The 20,449-nt window shown below is 46.9% G+C and overlaps 1 protein-coding gene across 4 annotated transcripts in view; it reads left to right on the top strand.

Moving 5' to 3' along the window:
* PIR (pirin) overlaps positions 1–20,449 on the top strand; it is a 90,549-nt gene that overhangs the window by 25,204 nt on the left and 44,896 nt on the right. For all 4 annotated transcript variants that reach the window (XM_040468300.1, XM_040468301.1, XM_040468299.1 and 1 more), the window contains exon 5: positions 2,917–3,123. In XM_040468300.1, coding sequence (XP_040324234.1) covers positions 2,917–3,123 — 207 coding nt within the window. The remainder of the gene's footprint in view (positions 1–2,916; positions 3,124–20,449) is intronic.

The raw sequence follows: 20,449 nt of genomic DNA, 5'->3' as shown, positions 1-20,449 counted from the left end.
AGAGCTAGTAAATGGTGAGGTTGAAAAGAGGAATCTGGGGGTACCTCAGTGGCTCCGTCAGTTAAGTGTCTGACTCTTGATTTCAGCTCAGGTCATGATCTCATGGTTTGTGAGATCGAGCCCACACTGGGCTCTGCGCTGACAGCGTGGAGCCTGCTTGGAATTCTCTCTCTGCCCCTCCTCCGCATGTGCCTGTGCTCACTCTCTTGCGCTCTCTCAAAATACATAAAAAAGCGGGGCGCCTGGGTGGCGCAGTCGGTTAAGCGTCCGACTTCAGCCAGGTCACGATCTCGCGGTCCGTGAGTTCGAGCCCCGCGTCAGGCTCTGGGCTGATGGCTCAGAGCCTGGAGCCTGTTTCCGATTCTGTGTCTCCCTCTCTCTCTGCCCCTCCCCCGTTCATGCTCTGTCTCTCTCTGTCCCAAAAATAAATAAACGTTGAAAAAAAATTTAAAAAATAAATAAATAAAAAAGAAAAAGGGAAATCTGTTCTCCCCCCCTCCAAATCCGATAGGTGGGCCGTATTAAGAAAGTTGCTGCCAAACTAGGTTGTGCGTAAAGAAGGATGAAGAAGGTACAAAAAGTAGATCGAAAATATGGAGAGTTGAGCTATAAACGAAACAGGAAAGCGAACAGGAGGACACATCCCTGAGGACCAGCACCGGCTGCCGTCAGATGGAAGCCGTGCGGCACGGAAGGGCACGGAGATCTCCCTCACTGCCTTAGAGCGGGGGGCAGCAGCTGCTTTCTCTAATGACCAGGTGGCGATGTTTTAGGCTTTGTGGTCATAGTGCCTGAAGTGTGGCAGCTCCTCAACTCCGCCTTTACGGCACAAAAGCAGACAGGCAGCGCGTCCGTGAGCAGGCACGCCTGTGCGCCAGGAAAACTGAACGTAGGGAACCAGGTGACCCGCTGGGTTTGGCCCCTGCGCTGTAGTCTGCAGACCCCTGGGCTAAGTTTAATCGGTCTTCTCAAATGGAAGGTGGAAATCAATCTAGATGTGTCCCGGCCTGCTTGCAGGTTGGGGCTGATCCTGCTCCTTCTTGCCTCAGAGCCTTTCCGCGTGCCGTTCCCCTTGTGTGGAATACCTCTCTCTCCCCCTAACCCTGGTCACTTCTCACTCCCTGTCCGGGTCTCGGCCTGAAGCTTGCACCCTCGGCCGAGCTGCCTGGAACAGGCAGGCCATTCCACGTGCTCTCACACACACCTGCCGTGCCCCCCAGTGCCCCAGGTGCAGGCATATGCCGGCGATTATTTGATTGTTTATGGAGTTGTCTCCCCCACCGTGGCAGTCTGGAAGACGCTGTCGACGGCCTGCGTCCTCGCCGTCTGGCCCGCCTGAGGCCAGGTGGCAACAGCCCCCATGAGCGTGCGTGGCCGCCCGTCTCCCGTGCCGCTGCTCTGCCTGAGGGCTTTCTCGGCAGCCGGGCGTGCTGGGGATTAAACACCCCCCGAGGAACTGTTGTCCAAGAGGGTCGGGAGTTGGGGGGTAGACGGCTCACCTCCCCCACCCCTGTGTGCACCCGTCTGCCCCGCTCGCGGTGGGGCCGAGCCCCAGGTGCCCACAGATGTCCCCTGCTCATTCACACCCTTCTCTCCTACCTAGCTCGCTGTTTCCCACGTCACCTGTGCTTCCTGCAGCACCCCCCCCCCCCCAAATAAAAGCTTGGCCTTAAGGCCTTTTGTCAGGATTGCTGTGGCCGGACGCAAGCTAAGACAGGCAGGAAACCTGTCGGCCACGTTCCATCCCTTCATCCCCAGATGCCCAGGTTGGCGTCTCGGGTTGGCCCCTGACGTGCTCTCAGTAAAGAAACGGACAGGGGCGCCTGGGTGGCGCAGTCGGTTGGGCGTCCGACTTCAGCCAGGTCACGATCTCTCGGTCCGTGAGTTCGAGCCCCGCGTCGGGCTCTGGGCTGATGGCTCAGAGCCTGGAGCCTGTTTCCGATTCTGTGTCTCCCTCTCTCTCTGCCCCTCCCCCGTTCATGCTCTGTCTCTCTCTGTCCCAAAAATAAATAAACGTTGAAAAAAAAATAAAAAAAAAAAAGAAACGGACAAACGCTCGAAGACTCTGCACCACAGCGGAGGCGAGGGGCGTCTCTCCACGCCGCGAGGGTTCCCTGACCGAACCGAGCGGGCAGCCGCGAGCCACCTGCCGCGGCGCAGCGCATGCCGGGAGCCTCCGCGCGTCGCGGCAGGCCCCCTCGCCCCCCCCACGCAGCCGTAGGCCCCCACGCACGCGGCGGCGGGCCCGTGCGAGTGGCCTCCCGCTGCCGCGAGTACTGGCGTGACGGCTCCCAGCTGCAGCCCGTGCCAGGCACTGCCCTCTGCCGCAGGAAGCGCCTCTCCCCGGGCGCTTCTCCCTACGGAGGGAGGGTGGCCCTCGGCTCACGGTCTGCCGGTGTGGGGACAGCAAAGCCCGCTTGCCTCTTCTGGGTTTGGGACGATTGTGCAGGCTCCCCCAGTGCCGGCGCTCCGTGTCGGACCGGCCGGGGCCTCCGCCGTAACCGCAGCGCCGCTTGGCTTCTCCCGCAGCCCGATGGGGTCTTGTTTTTCACTTAAGGTGTGTCTACCCAGAGTGCACCCCGGTGTGCCCTCTGCCTGCAGCTCCCCCCCCCCCCAATCCCAGAGCTCAGTCGAAGACTCGGGGATCCCAAAGAGAAGATTCTTCCATTTGTGTGAATTTCAGAGCTGACGCTTTGAATTTAAGTGAGGAAGGTTGGGAAGCTTTTGGAATCCCGGAAAAGGCTTCAGCAATGGTCACTGTCTCCTGGTTACTCCTCACGACGCCCAGGGTCTCCGAAAGCGGCACCTGTAAGGTGCCTTGCGTCGTCCCCATGACCTAACTGGGGCGGGGGCCGCCCCCCGCAGGCTCCTTAGAGGCCGGGTGACATTTCCTTCTCGTGGGTCTCCCCTTTGCAGTGGATGACCGCGGGCCGGGGCATTCTGCACGCGGAGATGCCTTGCTCGGAGGAGCCAGCCCACGGCCTACAGCTGTGGGTTAATTTGAGAAGCTCGGAGAAGATGGTGGAGCCTCAGTACCAGGAACTGAAAAGTAAAGAAATCCCTAAACCCAGTAAGGATGGCGTGACAGTTGCTGTCATTTCTGGAGAAGCCCTGGGAATAAAGGTGAGCCGCGCTGTCACGTGTCTGTGAAAGCTCAGGTGTGCAGTGACGGGAGGCCGGCCCCATCCGGGTCACCGCATCCCCCTGGGTTGATCACGGTTCACATCCCACAGGGTGGGCTTGCTTCACAGGTCTCAGAATAAGTGGAACCCAAGGGAACCCACACATTTTTTGCCACGTGCAAACCCACAGAGTGAGGAAAATTACAAGAAAGTAAGCTCATGGAAAAAATCTGGTCAGAAAGCAACTTTGGGGGTGCCCGGTTGAGCATCCGACTTCGGTTCAGGTCATGATCTCGAGGTTGGTGAGTTTGAGCCCCGCATCACGCTTGCTGCTGTCAGTACAGAGCCCGCTTCAGATCCTCTGTCCCCCACCCCCCCAGCCCCACCCCTTCTTGTGCTCTCTCAAAAAATAACATTTTTTTCTTTATAAAAAGCTTTCAAGGTCTGTCTTAACACATGTGCGAGTTCTCACCTTTCACCTCTAGTACGGTTTTATAGCTCCTCGGTACTGCAAGTCTGTGACCTTTGAGACACGAACTCCACTCTCCACAGATTTATTTAAAGCACTTATGCCCAGCTTCGTGAGGGAAACAGACTACTGCATCATGGGAAGGTTTTGTTTTTTTTTTAATGTAACATTTATTTAACCCAAACGTGCCATGCCCTATACCTTCTTCTCAACTGAGACTGTATAATATTTAGGTTTAGGGCCCCACCCTTTCAATCAAATAAGATCAATTTAGGCTAAAGATTCTGGACACTTGTGGTAGGAAAAGGGTGTGGCAGATACTGTGTTAATTAACTGCACGCCAGAGCCACCACTGGGGAGGCCACGTGATTCACGGTGATGGCCAGCTGGGTAGTGAGCTGGGTGGTGTGGTCTCTTAGGTGGCGTTTCCCAGAGGCAGACCCTGAGATGGGAATTCACGTGCAAGTGATTATAAACGAAGTGTCCCTAGGAGAACAGAAGAAGGAACCAGGACGGGGAAGGGAGCCAAGAAAGAGTCAGGCCAAGTCCCAAAGAGGACAGGGACTCTGGAAGGTTCAGTCTGCCTCAAAGTTGTCCTGACCCACCCTGGGCAAGGGAGCTGGGCTTTCATGTTCTTTTACTCAAAGGCATTACTTAAAGGCCATTGAGTTTGGGGCCGGGGGTGGCTGGAAATGGTTCACAGGGTTCCTGGGGGATCTGAAGGTTCTGACATCTGGTTCCACAAATGCCACCCTATTGGGAACCACTTTGCCATTCTCCCTGTGGGCGGTCAGCGCTTAAAACTACCTTAAATACTACCTTACCTACATTTCAGTTTTGTTTATATGCGCCCACAAGGATAATGGCTCGGCAGTGGTGACTAGCCAGCCACTCGGGGTGTGTTGTGTGTGTTGTGGTGAACAGTTGGTCAGGATTGTCGGTTGCGTCACTTTGATTTGTGTTTCCAGGGCAGACAGAAGTAACCGAAGAACAAAAATCAAAATTTGCTCTCCATTGAGCATATATATATCTGACTGTTTATACCCCTAGCATGCCTGTGGCTTACTCTGTGGTTGGAAATGTGACCCTTCCTTGTGTTTCTGTGACCCATTTCTGTTTTGCCAAATGCTGGACAGTGCCCTGTTCAAATGTGCGTCAAGACTTTTCTTCCCTTCAGCTCCACAGCAGAATTCAGATGCTGTGCAGTCTTCCCGGTAGAAGGCGAACGACGTCGTCGTGTGTGGGGTCAGGCGGGGAGGCCTAAGGAGAGCTGGAATAGGGCACATGCTAAGCGGCTCCTTCTGATGCCTGTGGCAGTTTTCATTCTGCGTGTCCGGGACTCTAGAGTTCTAGGGACACGCCTTCAGGGGACGCCGAGGTGGAGGGTGGAGGTCGAGATCATTTTCCCTCTTCACTCTCGCCAAAGCACGAGGTCTTGTGCAGTCACATATATTGGAATCATCCTTAAGATTTCATTTAGAAAAAGAGCTGTCTGCAGCTAAAAAAGAGAAATTAGACCACAGATTTGATAGATAAGCAAAGCCGGCAATATCACGAATCCTTAGAGTTCACAACTGCTTCTCATTTATGGCAAACATGATGCAGTTTTAATGTTGGAGCCGGTTCCAATCACAGGCAGAAGGACGTTTTAAAGTACTTCCGTGCAGCAGACCGCCTGGTCTTGCAATCACCACCAAGAATGAGAGACCAGAGGTAATGTTTTAGCTTTGTAAAATCGCGTCTTCGTAGCGCTGCCGGCTTCCCTCTTTTCCGTTTTGTCGAGTAAGGTCTCGGAAGTGAACTACATTCTCCTAAGTAAAAGATCAGTCTTTATCATGAGAGCGTCTTAATAAGGGACTCTTGGAACCTTGGCAGCATTAATTTGAATCTTGAGAGGCAGCGTGGTGCTCTGGTCACCAGTGTGGCCTCTGGAGACAGCCTGAATTCGAATCTGTGCCATGAATTAGCTGTGTGGCTTTGCGCAAGCCGCTTAACCTCTCTGCGTCGCTTCATAACGTAAGGTTGCTGTGAAGATTCACTGAGCTTTTGATCTATTTAATCTATCATGACAGCACCAGACACATCGTAAGCACCATGTAAGCGGTAGCTGTTACTATTTGATTACTTCATGTTAACTGGGGCAGGAGCTGGGCTGAGATTTATGTTTGCTGTCTGTGCTAAAGAGGCTTGCTGGGATTCGGGAAAGACCGTCAGCCCGCTCTGAAGAAAAGATACCAGCATGAGTCATTGTAAAGATGGTGGGACTATTGGCCATTTCTTTTTGGGTCTCCTAAGAAACATAATTTTGTACATCTGCAGCCTTAATATCGGCTCACCAAGGAAAGACTGAGCCTTAAAAAGCCTACATGTACCTTAAATCAAACTGCGGATTGTTTTGCATCGGGAAGATAATTTTAAGCTCAGTTACAAGGTGAGGCTGGGAAAATACCTTTCAAGAGATTGATGTGTTTCTAGTCAACAACAGCTCCTCTCCTGTAACTACGATATCTAGAAAACGGAATTAGTGACCGTCCCAGCCCCTTTCCAGCTTTATTCATATGGATCACCTGATTCAGCAGGTGCGGGTGAGGCCCGAGTCTTCATTGTGAACCAGCTCCCAGATGATGCCAATGCTGTGGTCTAGGGACCACCGTTTGTAATACGTGTAATGACTGTGGGACCCAAGACGCAGGAGTTGACTCATCAGGAAGAACAGGTTGATTATGTGCCTAGAGAAGATACTAAGGTTCAGCTCTGTGGCTTTTGGCAAACCTTACTTAACCTTTCTGGACTTGGGTTGTGACACGCATGAAAAAGGTGAGGGAGTTTTGTGCAGGATGCTATAAGCTTTTGCAAGCAGCACAACTGTCTTTTTTTTTGTTTTGTTTTGTTTTTGTTTGAAAGGTAGATGTGTCCCTATTCCCAGGTTGTATGTGTCTCTGCACTTAGGGTTGGGAAGCCACTGCCAGTTTTGAGCCAAATTCTGCCAGGACATCACCATCTAAAGTGAAGGCTGAAGAAACGAGGAAAAGATAAAAATGGGATACTTTGAATAGTTTGTCACTTCTGGAAGGTCAAAATCACATGTTTATTTTCATGACCGTATGAAATTCTCCAAAGCCCATTCCATCCTTATCAGGATGAGCCATGAGCCGTGTTTATTGGAATATAATTTCTGCCACAAATGCCTCTACTTGCCTCCTGCTGTTGTAAATTCCATTGTGTGGAAAGCAGACCTTAAGGAGGCCTCAGCCCCACTGGGGTCAGAAAAATGGCAATCAGGAGCCAGACTGCCTGCGGTCCAGGCCAGCTCCACTACTGCGTAACTTTAGAAACGTCACTTAGGCTTGCTGGGCCCAAGTGTTCTCAACTGTAAAATGGCTCGAGAGGATTAAATCGGTTAATGTATGTCAAGAACTTAGAACAATACCCGGTGCAGAATAAGCTCTAAGTGGTTACGGCTCTTACTTGCCAAAGCTTTGTGCTGTGTTCATGTGGCCTACAGACATGACAGAAAGGATCTTCTTTTTTATTTAAAAAAATTTTTTTAAGTTTATTTATGTTAGAGACATTGCACAAGCAGGGGAGGGGCAGAGAGAGAGGGAGACATAGAATCAGAAGCAGGCTCTGTGTTCTGAGCTGTCAGCACAGAGGCCTACCTACTCTGGGCTCGAACCCAGGAACTGTGAGATCGTGATCTGAACCAGTGTCGCATGCTTAACCGACTGAACCACCCAGGTGCCCCAAGGATCTTCCTTTTGACGGACAGATTGTATATGCATGTGTTGGACGATGAGCAAAATTTTCAAAATTCACTTTCCAAAAAGAGTTGACCGAGAATGTCCTGTAATTCGCTGAGATCTTACCACTGTGCCCCAACACCTGACACACTGCCGGATACATACGAGACAATAAACATTTTCTGGGTGCGTAAGTGAAATCGTTAGAATGTAAATGAATGCTGGAATATGAGAAATGGGTGAAGTAGTAAGAAGGTGGAAAATTAGGGATTAAGAATGATTGCAATAAACTTAATATGAGCTAACTAAAAAGTTGAGACAACAGTAAAAATAGCTAAATTGTATTTTTAAACTAAGGGATTAGGAAGTAGGGAAAGAAAAAAGTATTTTTTCTTTAAACGTGAATACTAGGCTGTTTTGCAAGACCCACATTGTTCCCTGCAGGTCTCTTAAATTCGAGCAGTGACAACAATGATGAGCAGAGGTGTGGAGGCTTAGGGGTCCACAGGCACGTGTCTTCTTGCTTTAGCATCTTTCCTGTGGGGTTTCAAGGTGTGGCTTGATCTCTAGTAGGGAGACATACTTCCCAGATTTCACTGTAACCGTGTTGTGATATCTGCCCCCCTTTTTGGCTTTAGTTTTGCCCCGGCAGGCATTGGAACATCCCGTGTCCCTTGGGCAAGTCTCTCCACAAAAGAGCAACCTGCCCACTAATCAGCCTGTGTTGGTTGTGGCTTGGCATATGACTTATAACCAAGTCTGATTCTTACCTCCAATGCAGAGAGCCGATGGGGGTTTTTAGGCTGTGTACCCGGCCACTGATGCACACGCACACTTTTTCCGACACCAGAGCTAGAAAGAGCCGCCCACCACATTTGCCAGCTTTGGTTTTCATCTGGGAAACTTTAAGGGCCTAATGTCATTTGAAATACTTCATCACCAGTATACAATTTTGTTGGTATCCCTTCTACCTTAGTTTGATTAAAAAAGTGTGTGTGTGTGTAGTTTACGTGGCTTTCAGGGAAGTACTGTGATAGCACATCAAACAGGTGTGGGTTTTGGGCAATCATAATACTGGATAGTAAACTTAGAACATTTTTTCGTTGTACCTATTTCTCTATTTCAGGGATAATTTGAACTCTCTGATTACATCTGGCACATTTCAATGGATCTTGCTGACTTTATGGTTGACCCCCCTCCCCCAGGTCTCCACTCCCCCTGCCCCTCTTCTCTTCTGAGTTTGCTTCTCTTCACTTTGTGATGTGGGGTGAGCTGGCCTCTCCTTCCTTCCTCAGCTCAGAACGGCTTCTCAAAGTAGCATTTAAAACACTATTAAATCATGGAAACAGGTGGCACGGGCCCACTCTTTTCTTTTCTTTTCTTTTTTTTTTTTTTGCCTTTGAAGTATTCCACCAGGTTCATGGGCGCAGATGGAAAAAGAATGACGAATATTCTCCTGATCGCAGAGGTGGTACGTGGCATGGTGTGTTTCTGACAAAGGGAACGTGAGAGAACAGGCTTTAGCTGCCACAGAGAGTGAGCAGATGGAAAAGACACTTGCCCAGAAAGGAATCGTCCCTTCCGAAGCCTTCTCTGTTCACTCATTTGATCTATAAGTCAGAGCGCTCTGTGATCGGCTTGAAAACTGAATACTTAAAAACCGTTCCTTTTGGGATGGGGCTGGGGGATAAGGACGGACCTGACCCTTCTCTCCATGTCTTTTTCTTTTCAGTTTTGAAAGCTGTATATGATTACACATTTAAAATAACCAGTCAAACCAGAAAAGGAAAACAAAACCCACATCTTAAAATCAAAACCGAACAGAAATAGATGAAGACCTTAAAATTTGTGTAAAGATACCAGCAACATAACCACACAGAGAAAGTATTTACTTTAAGGGCTTTTAACCATAGGTCTCTGATACATTTTTAGTGGAATGTACTTTCTAAAGACAAAAAAAGGCACAAAGATTTTAAACTTGACTCCATAGTTTATTGTTAGTGTTGGCATTATAATTTAAAATTTTTCGCATATATTGAAATCAAACAAATGAGTTAACTTGATAATATTTTGAGGAGTCAAGGTTCTCACTGTAAGAAAAAAATAGGGATACATATAAAAGAAAGAGCTAAGAAAAATACTGTAATGTCCAACATTACATTGAACACTAAGTGGACATGTAAAAAAAAAATGGATGGCCATTATGTCTATGAAGCAGTTTCTGGAAACCTAATATGATTTGACCATTTTAGGAATCTGAAGCTTTTTAATCATGTAATTTTATGTTCCTTTCTGATAAAGGTCTTTATTTTCCTCTAGTTTTTGTTTCCACTGATTATTTTATTTTTTTTATTATTGTCCATGTTTAATTAGATGCTATAAGGGAGGCTAAATTAAAGTCTCACCTAAGAAAACCACAATCACCCAAATGAATCATGGCTGAATTTCCCTTTTGAGACCTTAAATAAATAGTGGATGGGTATAGGGAGAGAGGAAACGAAATACCAGCATAAGGCAGCCTTCTGGTCTCCTTTGACATAGCATGAGGGAAACACCATTTGCGGGGAAAGGATATGGTGAAGTACAGTCCTATAGAAACGTGAACTTGAGGATTTCACCACCTCTGCCTCCTTGGTGCTGTTTGCCAAGGTCCAGCCTATGTCCCCTGTCTTCAGTGAAGCCTTCTCAGCTGCCCTAGATCTACACAACCATCTACCTTCAATCCCAGGGGATTTGGAGACTGACAGTTATTTAATCCATGTGTCCCATTTGTCTGTGAGCTCTGTTCATTTAGTCGTTAGGCACCAGCTGTGTGCCCATCGTGCAGTGCCCTGGAGATACGATGTGAATGAGGAATGTCCGCCGTTCTCAAATAAGGTCACGGTCTAACTGGGGAGGGAAACTGACACACGTCGACAGTATAATGTGGTACGTGAGAGGCTAAACCAGCAGTATGCAAAACTTCCATGGCAGTCGGAGGAGGGACAATTGATTTTGCTTGTGTGCATAAAGCGAGGGAAAGAAAGAAAAGAGAGGGGGACAGAGGTCATGTCCTAGAATGGCCGGTATTAAAGGCATGGATGGTAGGAGTGCAATAACTCTTTGGGGATCCTGATGTCAGGATGCATGGACTACCAGATCCTGGTGGGGTTGTGATGGGGCAGAAGGAAATGGTGCAGAGTACTGGGCTGGAGGGAACTCTTAGACCAAGTCTGTCTACTCCTGGATTTTGCCTATGGCTGATGTTGGCTGTATGTGTTCCGGTATCCCTCTCTCCCAGGGTTGTCAGTAGCGTGGTTTGAGTATAAGGTAGGGTGGAGCGCTGCGTGCAGTCTGCTGTCCTGTCGAATTTCACAAGGCAGTTCGTTCTATAGGAGCGGCTGCCCCACAAGGACCATGTAGCCCGAGCAGATGATCTGCATCATTCCACACACAAGAACAAAACTTGGTTCTGATTCAGTGTTGAGAATAGGCACAATTCGGTCTGTTGGTCTTGTTTAGTAACGAGGAGGACACCAAAGAAATGCATCCAGCAACTTCAAAGACAGGCACTTCATTTGTAGTGAGGAATGTTCAAATAAACAGTGGTCAGGATTTGCTCAAATCAGCTGTGCGAAAGGTTGCTCTTGCCCAGGGCGGTCCACTCACCCCAGAAATAGCATTCTTGGTGTGCACAAAGGGTGCCAGATGTTATTATTCCTTCACGATGTCCTTGCGGACCTAGGAAGTACATTCCAGTGGTGGTAACAAGCCCTTTTCTGGCAATACATGAAGAATGGATAGGTTTGCTTTTAAACCAGGTGTTACATCCCGTGCCATTCTTACATTGTTGGCCTTGGTAATCAGGAGTACAGATTAGCAAGGAAATTTAGAATAAGAGTATAATGAAAGCCATAAAAAACCAAGGCTTTGCCTTCAATAAAAGTGAGTGGACACTTTATAGCTCATTGTAATCACTTGGTCGACTGTCAAGGCTTGCACTTTTAGGATGTAAGAAGTCTTTCCCCAGGAACACATTCCTTATGTTTCTCTAACCGGAGTGAAAACTACAGGACTGCTTCAGGTAGCTTCGGAGGCTCTTGGACGTTGCATTGGAAGATAAGCTCTTGTGGATATAAATGAGGTAAACGGCAGTATTTTAAAGACTGCTATTGGTGTCTATAAAGCCATGCTGCTGCGAGCTGCAAACACGGTTGTTTATTTCGACCGAAGCACAGATGCTTAGGATCACGTAGCTTATAAACAGCTTGACCAAACTCAGGCTAAAACGTGATGAGAAAATATGGTGTCAGATGTAATTCTGATTACTTGAAGCTTTAAGAATTCTGCTCCTGTGGCTAGGTGTAAGTCCTCTCAGACAAGAATTTTTAAATTTCAACTCACGTGGGCTCTAAATCATTGATAGGGTTTACTCTATTAAAGAAAGAGCATGTTGTGGTCTTAAAACCACAGGGGGATCCTTTTTATCCTCCCTTGCGTGCCCTTGGGCTGTTTGGTATTCCCTTGGCTCAGTAAAATGAGATGAGGAAGCGTTCTGATCCTCCCTTTCCTGGAGGGACTTCCATACTGGCCATGGGGAATTGGAAGGATTTCCCAGAAAGGTATCTATGCCTTTATAGTTTGGTTGAGCTCAGCAAATAGGTATTGAGGCCAACCGCGTGCAAGACACTGTGAAGGTATGAGGGAAAAGATGAAAGGAATCAGGGAGCTGGAAGGGCACGGTCAAAGGAAGGGACAGGCACGTCAACTGCTAACACTAGTATACCGTGTGGTGAGTCACCAGGCTTGTGAACATGGTGGCTTTAGCGGAAGGCAGAATAGAGAGGAGGCTCAACACAATCAGAAGGTTCAGGAGAAGCAGGCCCGTGTCTCAAGGAGCCAGCTGATAGGACAAAGATCTTTTTAACTTTTCAATTTCCTTTTCTTTTTTTAAAAATGTTTACATTGAGAGAGAGTGAGCGCTAGTGGGGAGGGGCAGAGAGAGAGGGGGAGAGAGAATCCTAAGCAGGCTCCATGCTGTCAGCACAGAGCCTGATGTGGGGCTTAATCTCATGAACTGTGAGATCAGGATCTGAACTGAAACCAAGAGCCGGACGCTCAACTGACTGAGACACCCAGGCGCCGCTCAATTTCATTTTCTTTTGTCTTTAGAACTATCTTGAATATGCCAATAGTGTTTCACCTGGAATAACTGCTCTTCTGTCTTCTCTGCCTTTTTTCTCCCTCTGAGTGAGCAAAATTAAAATAGGACAAAATTCCAAAGGTGCAATGCTTTTGTATCATTATGGGAGTCCTCCATGTTGAGAATAGAGCTGTTCCATTTGGAACATGACATGAACTGGTTCAGATCCAGTTTGTCCAGGTTCATGGAAGAATAAAATAATGGTAATTTGCCTCTGTCTTATGAAATCTTAAAGCCCCCTCGTTCTCTTTGCTTCCATAGAGGTGGGTCACTTTAAAAAAATTTTTTTTCTTTAATGTTTATTATTTGAGAAAGAGAGAGCAAGCAGGGGAGGGGCAGAGAGAGAGGGAGACACAGAATCGGAAGCAGGCTCCAGGCTCCGAGCTGCCAGCACAGAGCCCGACACGGGGCTCGAGCCCAGAGACTGTGAGATCATAACCTGAGCTGAAGTCGGCCACCTAACCAACTGAGCCACCCGGGCGCCCCTCATTTTTAACATTATGGAAGGAAAGCACGATGACCAAAATTTTTCTTTATCGGTCCAACTGTAGGTAGCAATTGGAGAAGTTTAAATGCATCCTTCTGGAGGAAATCATTTTGAAGTCCAGACCACAAGACTCTTCTTTCCCACCACCTTCAGACAACGACCTATGGTCAGTTTCCCTCTCATCCCTAGTCTCTGAGAACAATGCTGGCTTCCCTTCCCTTCCCCACCTGCTCTTCTTTGATGACAAGAAGGAATCCACAAGACAAGGAGAGCTGGGCTATGAAAAGGAGGAACATAAAGACCCTGACATCTTTTCCACTCCATCCCAGTTCCTTTAGCATTGATTTTTGTGCCTTTCCGTCCTCTCCACTAGAGTGCTTTCTCATAAACCCGCCTGCCTCGCACCACCCCATCACCACCACCTATTAGAGATTCTGCCAGTTGAGTCCTCCTGGCCAGATTCCTTTTTCGGTAGTGTCCATGCTGGGCTGTGGCAGCTCTGCTTGTCAGGGGTCCGTACCCACTTACGTCTTTGTGTGCCTTGGGGACTTTGAGTGTCTCTGAGTAACTCTTGAAGCTTGGCCGGTCGATTTTCCCTGACATCAGATCCTGATTCAAAGCCATCTGTTACTGATCGGTGCAAGTTTCGAGTAAGAGTTCCTGGTGACTGTGACGAGATATTGTCATAGGTTTTAAGCGAGAGTCTGTCCACCAGACAAAAGCAGAAGAGGACTTCGAATTGGGTACAAGTTGAATGTAGGGAGTTGAGGTAGAGAGAAGACCAAGAGGTAATTATCATTTCTTCCCCTACCAAGTTCAGGATGAACTGACATGTAGACTTTGAGGAGTTAGCCAGATGGGGATCCAAATATCATCTTTATTACAGTAAAATCTGGATAAGTACACATGACTGGTCTCTTGAGATCCTGTGAGCTTTTTTAATACTTTCTCTACTTCATTAAGCATGTCCAGGCAGAGCTTACAGTTATAGGCATCCTTCTCAGAGGCTGGCCTCTTACCTCCTGGGAGACAGAGAGGGAGAGGGACTAGCCCAGCTGAGCAGGCTCAGTTCCTTGAATGGCCCTCACCAACTGGATCCCATCCTTCCCTCTCTCCTCCGCCCCCAGGAATGGATGAGGAAGGCTGAGAGCAGCTGGATGTTGCCTTATGGGAACATTAAAGAGGGGTCTGGAGGCTCCCCCAATATTCCCCAGCATTTTGTTTTGTTAATCTATTGGATTGGACACTTAGCTATTTAGCAGTGACTGCCCCCCCCCCCCCCCCCCCCCCCCAGCCTCAGGGAAGGAGAGAAGTTTGTCATTGTGGACCTCCTTTCACCGAAACTAACGTCAACTCTCTGGGATAAATTTTACCCGCAGAAGGGTCTGAAATGAATATAGAGAGTTATTTTCATTAAATAATTACCAAGACACATCCTATTCTATACTGCACATTTACTCCCTATCCTAGTTCCCTGTTGAATTATTCCCAGCTATGTCGAGAGGTGTGTGAGAAGCCCAAGTAGTAGCATCAAAATTACCTAAATATTAAAATGCCCTAGTCTTCACTCATATGAGGACTTTAAGAGACAAAACAGATGAACATAAGGGAAGGGAAATAAAAATAATATAAAAACAGGGAGGAGGAAAAACAGAAGAGACACATAAATATGGAGAACAAACTGAGGGTTGCTGGAGGGGGTGTGGGAGGGGGGATGGGCTAAATGGGTCAGAGGCACTAAGGAATCTACTCCTGAAGTCACTGTTGCACTAGATGCTAACTAATTTGGATGTAGATTTTAAAACATAAAAAGTAAAATTAAAAAAAAGAAACACTAAAAAAAATTAAAATGTCCTAGTCTTGAACACACATCTCCTTCATCATCAAATTTCTAAGAAGAAATCCAAGCTCCTGATCTAAACCCCCTTGCTTTTATAAACCAAATCAACAGAAATTATAATTTCTAAGTACATTCTAAATGAAGTCCCAAAGCATCCTTACCCAACTTTAACTCTGCTTTGCTTGGGTGCGGTACAGACTCTCTTCTTCATAAGCACCGCAGCCTGGCTTTTCCCCAGGCTGGATGTGGCTCCATCAGGACTTCCCAACTTGAATTCATTGTACACCAGTTCTCCTTCATCTCACTTTGAAAGTAGACCCAGAAGGTAGTAAGAGACACATTTATTGGAATACCAGCCCTAGTTCCATGAGATTTCATTACACAACCAAATCTCCAAGCCCTAGAGCAGTTATAGCTGCAGAAAACAGATAGATGTGGTCAGGGCATTAACATAGTTGGGAGAACAAAGCCATGTCTCTGTAGTGCCTCTACCCTTTGGAGTGAAACATTCCTGTTTTCTTGTGAAAAGATGCTTGTGTCGGTGGCAACTCCAGGCACTAGGTCTTAAGAAAATCCTCCACCCAACTATTGAAGGCTGATAAGAATATGAAGAGATGTTCTTCTAGCCAACACGCAGAGAAATGTAAATTCAAATAATACGCTGCCACCGAACACCCGTCAGGTTGGCCAAAGTTAGAAAGTTGGGTATTGGCAAATGCCGGCAAGGATGGAAAGAAATAGAGGCTTCATGTGTGGCACGCGAGTATAGCTATTCGTTGTGGAGAGTGAACTGGCATTGCTTACTGAAGGGAACACTGAATATGGAGTGTGCCCCAGTAATTCTACTCCTGGATATTTGCTCCAGCAAAACTTCACCAAGTAGACACAGCAATGATCATCTCAGCGTCCTGGGTGGTAGAAAGGAGTCAGAGATGATGTCAGTGTTCGCCACTTCGGGAATGGATAAGTCAAATATGGTGGTTACATATAATGGAGTGTGATGTAGCTGCCAGAAGCAATAGACTGTATTTAATTCTATCCATATTATTAGATTTCAGGAAATAATGTGGCATAAGTCAGAACAGGAAAGCATTTATGCCACAATATCACTTATTTTTCAAGGACACCTATATATTTGAATAAACATATGAAGGGTATATTGAGAGGAATTTCATTACAGATGCCCAACCAAGAACCAGTGGGAGAATGGGATTGAAATTAGGGATAATGGGAAAAAATACAAAACAAGGCGGGGCCTCTCATGGATGTACGATGACCATGTGATGTGGACTGTGATGTATGATCAATTGAATTCCATTCTGTGCACCCAAGGCCAGAGAAAGGGGGTGGAGTAAATATTGATTGATTTGTGTTCAGCAGTAGCTTTTAACTTGGTTAGTGTAGTTGACCTATTAAGTGATTTAAGGGAATTCTGGGAAGCCCTAACATATGTCAAAAAGCCTCCATTATCAAAACCATACTGTACCATTAGAGCCAATGCTTGGACAGTATGATAGATCAAAAAAAAAAAAAAAAAAAAGCATGAACTGTGGAGTTAAGCTGACCTGGGTTCAGTTTTCAGCTATGTTGTTTAATACCTCTGTTGCCTTGGGAAAACTATTTTTGAGCCCTTATTTCCTTATCCACCAAGCGGGGATAATAACGAATAGTTTTCGAGTTATTTGTGTGATACATAATGTGTCTAATGACATTAAGCGTACTTAATACATATTCATCCCCTTTTCCCTATCTGTCTCCCTTTCTATTCCCACATTCCTTTTTATCATCAGGCTTTATTGGCAGCAAATGTCTAGAACTTCTTGGGAATGGAAATGAAAATGGTAACATCTTTCGTGGACTTGTGAGGTACTAAATTCTAGGGGCTGTCCAGTAAAAACATATTGGAAGCAACATCTAATTCAAAATATTCAATAGTCACATTTTTAAAAAAGTAAAAAGAAACAGATGAAGTTAATTTTAATCATATATCTGAGTCCAATTATCCAAAATATTGTCATTTCAACATATAATCAATGTAAGTTCATAATGAGCTATTTTACATCATTTGGACCAAGTCTGGGAAATGTTGTGTGTCTCTTACACTCACAGCACGTCTCCGTTCGCCTCATATGGTTGGTGGTAACAGTACTGGGCAGTGAAGTTCGAGTGCTTTACGCGTTTTCTTCCTCCCAATTTAACTTGGGTTCTCTGGAAGACAGAGCCTAAGGCAGGACTTCTGTACAATCCCGGGGCAGCGAGTGTGAGGGAGAAGGGAAATGAGGCAGATGATTGGAGGCACAGGATGCCTGATGGAAAACTGTACCTCGGGACTTTGTAACGGAGAAAGAGAGACGAATTTTCCTGTCATTCCACATCTTCCATCCCTCTTCGGCCAAAGTTGGCCCCACTGAGGCTAATGCCCTTCCTTTCTGGCTTGTGTCACCCAGCCACTTCGGGCAGCCTCTCTGAGGAGGGCACATACCACATCCAGTGACTTGGATCCTCATTCCAGTCTGGGCTTGGATCCAGAGCTTCCATGGGTCTGTCAGGTCAAGCCCAGGAGCTCTGGAGCTGCTGCAGCTCCCGCCATTCAGAACTTGGCAGTCAGTGTGGCGGGGGTAGGGGGGTGGGGTGGGCAAGGGCTCAGGAGCTAGCAAGGCTGAGAGACTCTGAGGAGGCATATTACATGGTTTAACTTGGGTTCTCACAAATGCTCACAGCAACATGAGAGAAGGAAGGGAGGCTAGTGAGACTAGCTGTGCATCTAGTGAGTGACAGAGCTGGCATTCCAACTAGGTAGGTGTCTGGCTCCAGTTTGGGCTCTTAGCCACACGCTCATAGGTCCTTACCAGTTTGGCACAAGCCAACATAAATCAGACTTTCTGACGAGAGCAGGTTTTTATCTGTGGAAACTTTTTTTTTCTCTTTTTAAAATTTATTTATTTTGAGAGAGAGAAAGAGAGAGAGAGAGAGAGATGAGAGAGCACGAGTGAGGAGGGGTAGAGAAAGAGGGAGAGAGAGAGAATCACAAGCAGGTTCCACACTGTCGGCACAGGGCCTGATGCGGGGCTCGATCTCATGAACCGTGAGATCATGACCTGTGCTGAAATCAAGAGTCAGACGCTTAACTGACTGAGCCACCCAGGTGCCCCTATCTGTGGACACTTTAAAGACAGGGAGGTCTAAGAGGAGAGATGGATTATTGAAGGGTTCAGAGGAAGTTCTTGACCGATCAGTAATTTTCCTAAGGAGCCGACCACTGCTTACTCGCCTGCGTGGGAGGTAAGTACTGACCCCTTCCATAGATCTCAGCCCTTCAGTTGATTTGCTCAACTCTTCAATTCTGTGGAGCTGTTGCTGAATAGTAGGGAACCTCCTTTTTTGTTTGTGGGTAGAGGGGAGGCCAAATTTAATACTTTGGGAGCCTGCTTGTATACTTCATTTAGAAGGGTTGGTGTAGTAAGTTTGGAAATTTCAAAGTTGATTAAGGAAGAGACAGGTGTGAGAGAGGCCGTGACACCCAAGCTTTATTTGGGTGGTGTGTCGACAAGCTTGCATGAGAAAGTAAGTCCCTCACGGCTGGAGACCTTCTGGAGACAGTGACACGATAAGGGGAATAGGGCAAGGGACCTCCCGGGGGAGTAGGGGAAATCAGGGAAGGCGCTTACCTGTCTAGGTGATGTCACTCAGCAACAAGGTAGAGGGTCTCTGGGTCAGAGGGCTCCAAACGCTAGCAGCAGGTGGAGGACTTTTGTAGCTGCAGGGTGTTGCTTACTGCTAGCAGATGGTGGGTACAATTTCGCAGGGCATGTGTGGGGTAGGCAGGCTCTAAATGGCTCAGAATGTGTTTATTTGGAATATATTTAACGCAACTGGATGTATGAGAATTCGAGTTGGCTTCATCAGGCTTTGGACTAAACGACATAGGGTCTGTCTGCGGCCTATTTATGTAGCAGGTGGACAGGAAGTTTCCCATTCATTTACCTCTTCCATTGTTGTAATGGGGTATTAGGCTATGAGTGAAGTTCTTAGGGCAGCAAGAGTTTAGAGTTCCTGATACGATGAGAAGCTTTGCAGAGCCAACCAAAACCTACCTTTCCTTTTTCTTATGTTGGGGTCAGAATGTCAGGCAGCAACAGACATGAGAGATCAGCCCACCTAGGTGAAGGTCTTCTCCAAGGTCACACAGCTCATTGTGGAAGGAACCTAGGCCCAGACTCAGGTTTCCTGAATTTTGCCTCCTTTTATTTGTGCAGTACCTCTGCCATCGGGCCCTCGTGCAGAAACTTACTAAGTGTGTCTCTTCCCACTTTGGGAATGTCTTGTTTCTTTTTCCTGGAAGGAAGCTTCTGAGTGAACCTCCCTCTCTCTCTCTTTAGACACCAAAAAGGTACCTTCAGGTATATGTCTGTACAAGCAGATACCCCTGACTGTATCAGATTGTCCTTCAAATGATCACGTAGGAGAAGCCCTGTGCCATAATAAATTCCCCCTTTATCATATCTGCACAGAGGTATCCGTTCCAGCTCTCTGTGAAGTCTTATCTTTGCCAAACAGCTTCCCATCTTGATGCATTTTCTTTTCTTTTTAATTTTTTTAAATGTTTGTTTACTTTTGAGAGAGAGAGAAAGAACACGAACAGGGGAGGTGCAGAGAGAGAGGGAGACACAGATTGCAAAGCAGGCTCCAGGCTGAGCTGTCAGCACAGAGCCCAACGTGGGGCTCGAACTCATGAGCTGAGCCGTGAGTTCATGACCTGAGCCAAAGTCAGATGCTTAACCGATTGAGTCACCCAGACACCCTATTCATGCACTTTCTTGCAAGAACCCTTAAAAGCATCTTAGTAAATACCAAATGTAACTAATAGCGATGAAAAAATATTAAAAAGCCCTGTGAGGAATATTCTAGCATCTGTTAATAGATTTGCTGACTCAACCTTGGAACATATTACCCATGGGTAGGAGACAAGGGATAGAAAGGTTCCCTGTTGGCATATTTGGAGGTCATTGTGGTTTTATTGTACTGTTGCCTTTGTAAAATTATGGATGGGTTACTCATATAAAGGATGGGTATTTGTTCTTCGTCTGGTTTTAATTTTCCAAAAAGTTAGAACATCTGTAACCCAACTTCAGGCGAGAATGCTGACTCAAAGAGTGAAGGAGTCCGAGACCGGTTTCACAGTCAACATGCCTCCGGTTAAATGTCAGGCCTGCGAGCCCTGTCAGCACCTTTATTCCCTTCCCCGTTCGCTCTTCTCTCCTCACTACCCCTCTCCTAAATAGAAGGTGAGGAGAGGGCTGAGAATGTTACTATGGACAACAGGGCTGCTCGAGGAAAGTCGAGGAAAGGACTAGAGAATAATTTGACTATGTCCGGAATTCTTGGTCAGCTGGACAGCTTGATGCTTGAGATTTCCCACAATCCCTTATGTTTGATAGAAGTTAAAAATGTTGTCTGGTCCTCTCTCTCACCCCATAAGAGTTGTTGGCGGTTTGCCCAAGTGTTCCTTGTCGTTTCTTTGTGTAGCACTTCATGTATATGTCAAACTACGATTATAAGGTTTTAAGCCCCCCATGATAACCTTTGGCACTGAGGATGGAAACTCATCT

The sequence above is a fragment of the Herpailurus yagouaroundi genome, unplaced genomic scaffold (genome assembly GCF_014898765.1).
Source record: "Herpailurus yagouaroundi ecotype Mexico unplaced genomic scaffold, PumYag 67690, whole genome shotgun sequence".
Lineage (NCBI taxonomy): Eukaryota > Metazoa > Chordata > Mammalia > Carnivora > Felidae > Herpailurus > Herpailurus yagouaroundi.
The sequence above is the reverse complement of the archived record's forward strand: the minus strand, read 5'-3'. Positions and strand labels throughout refer to the sequence as shown.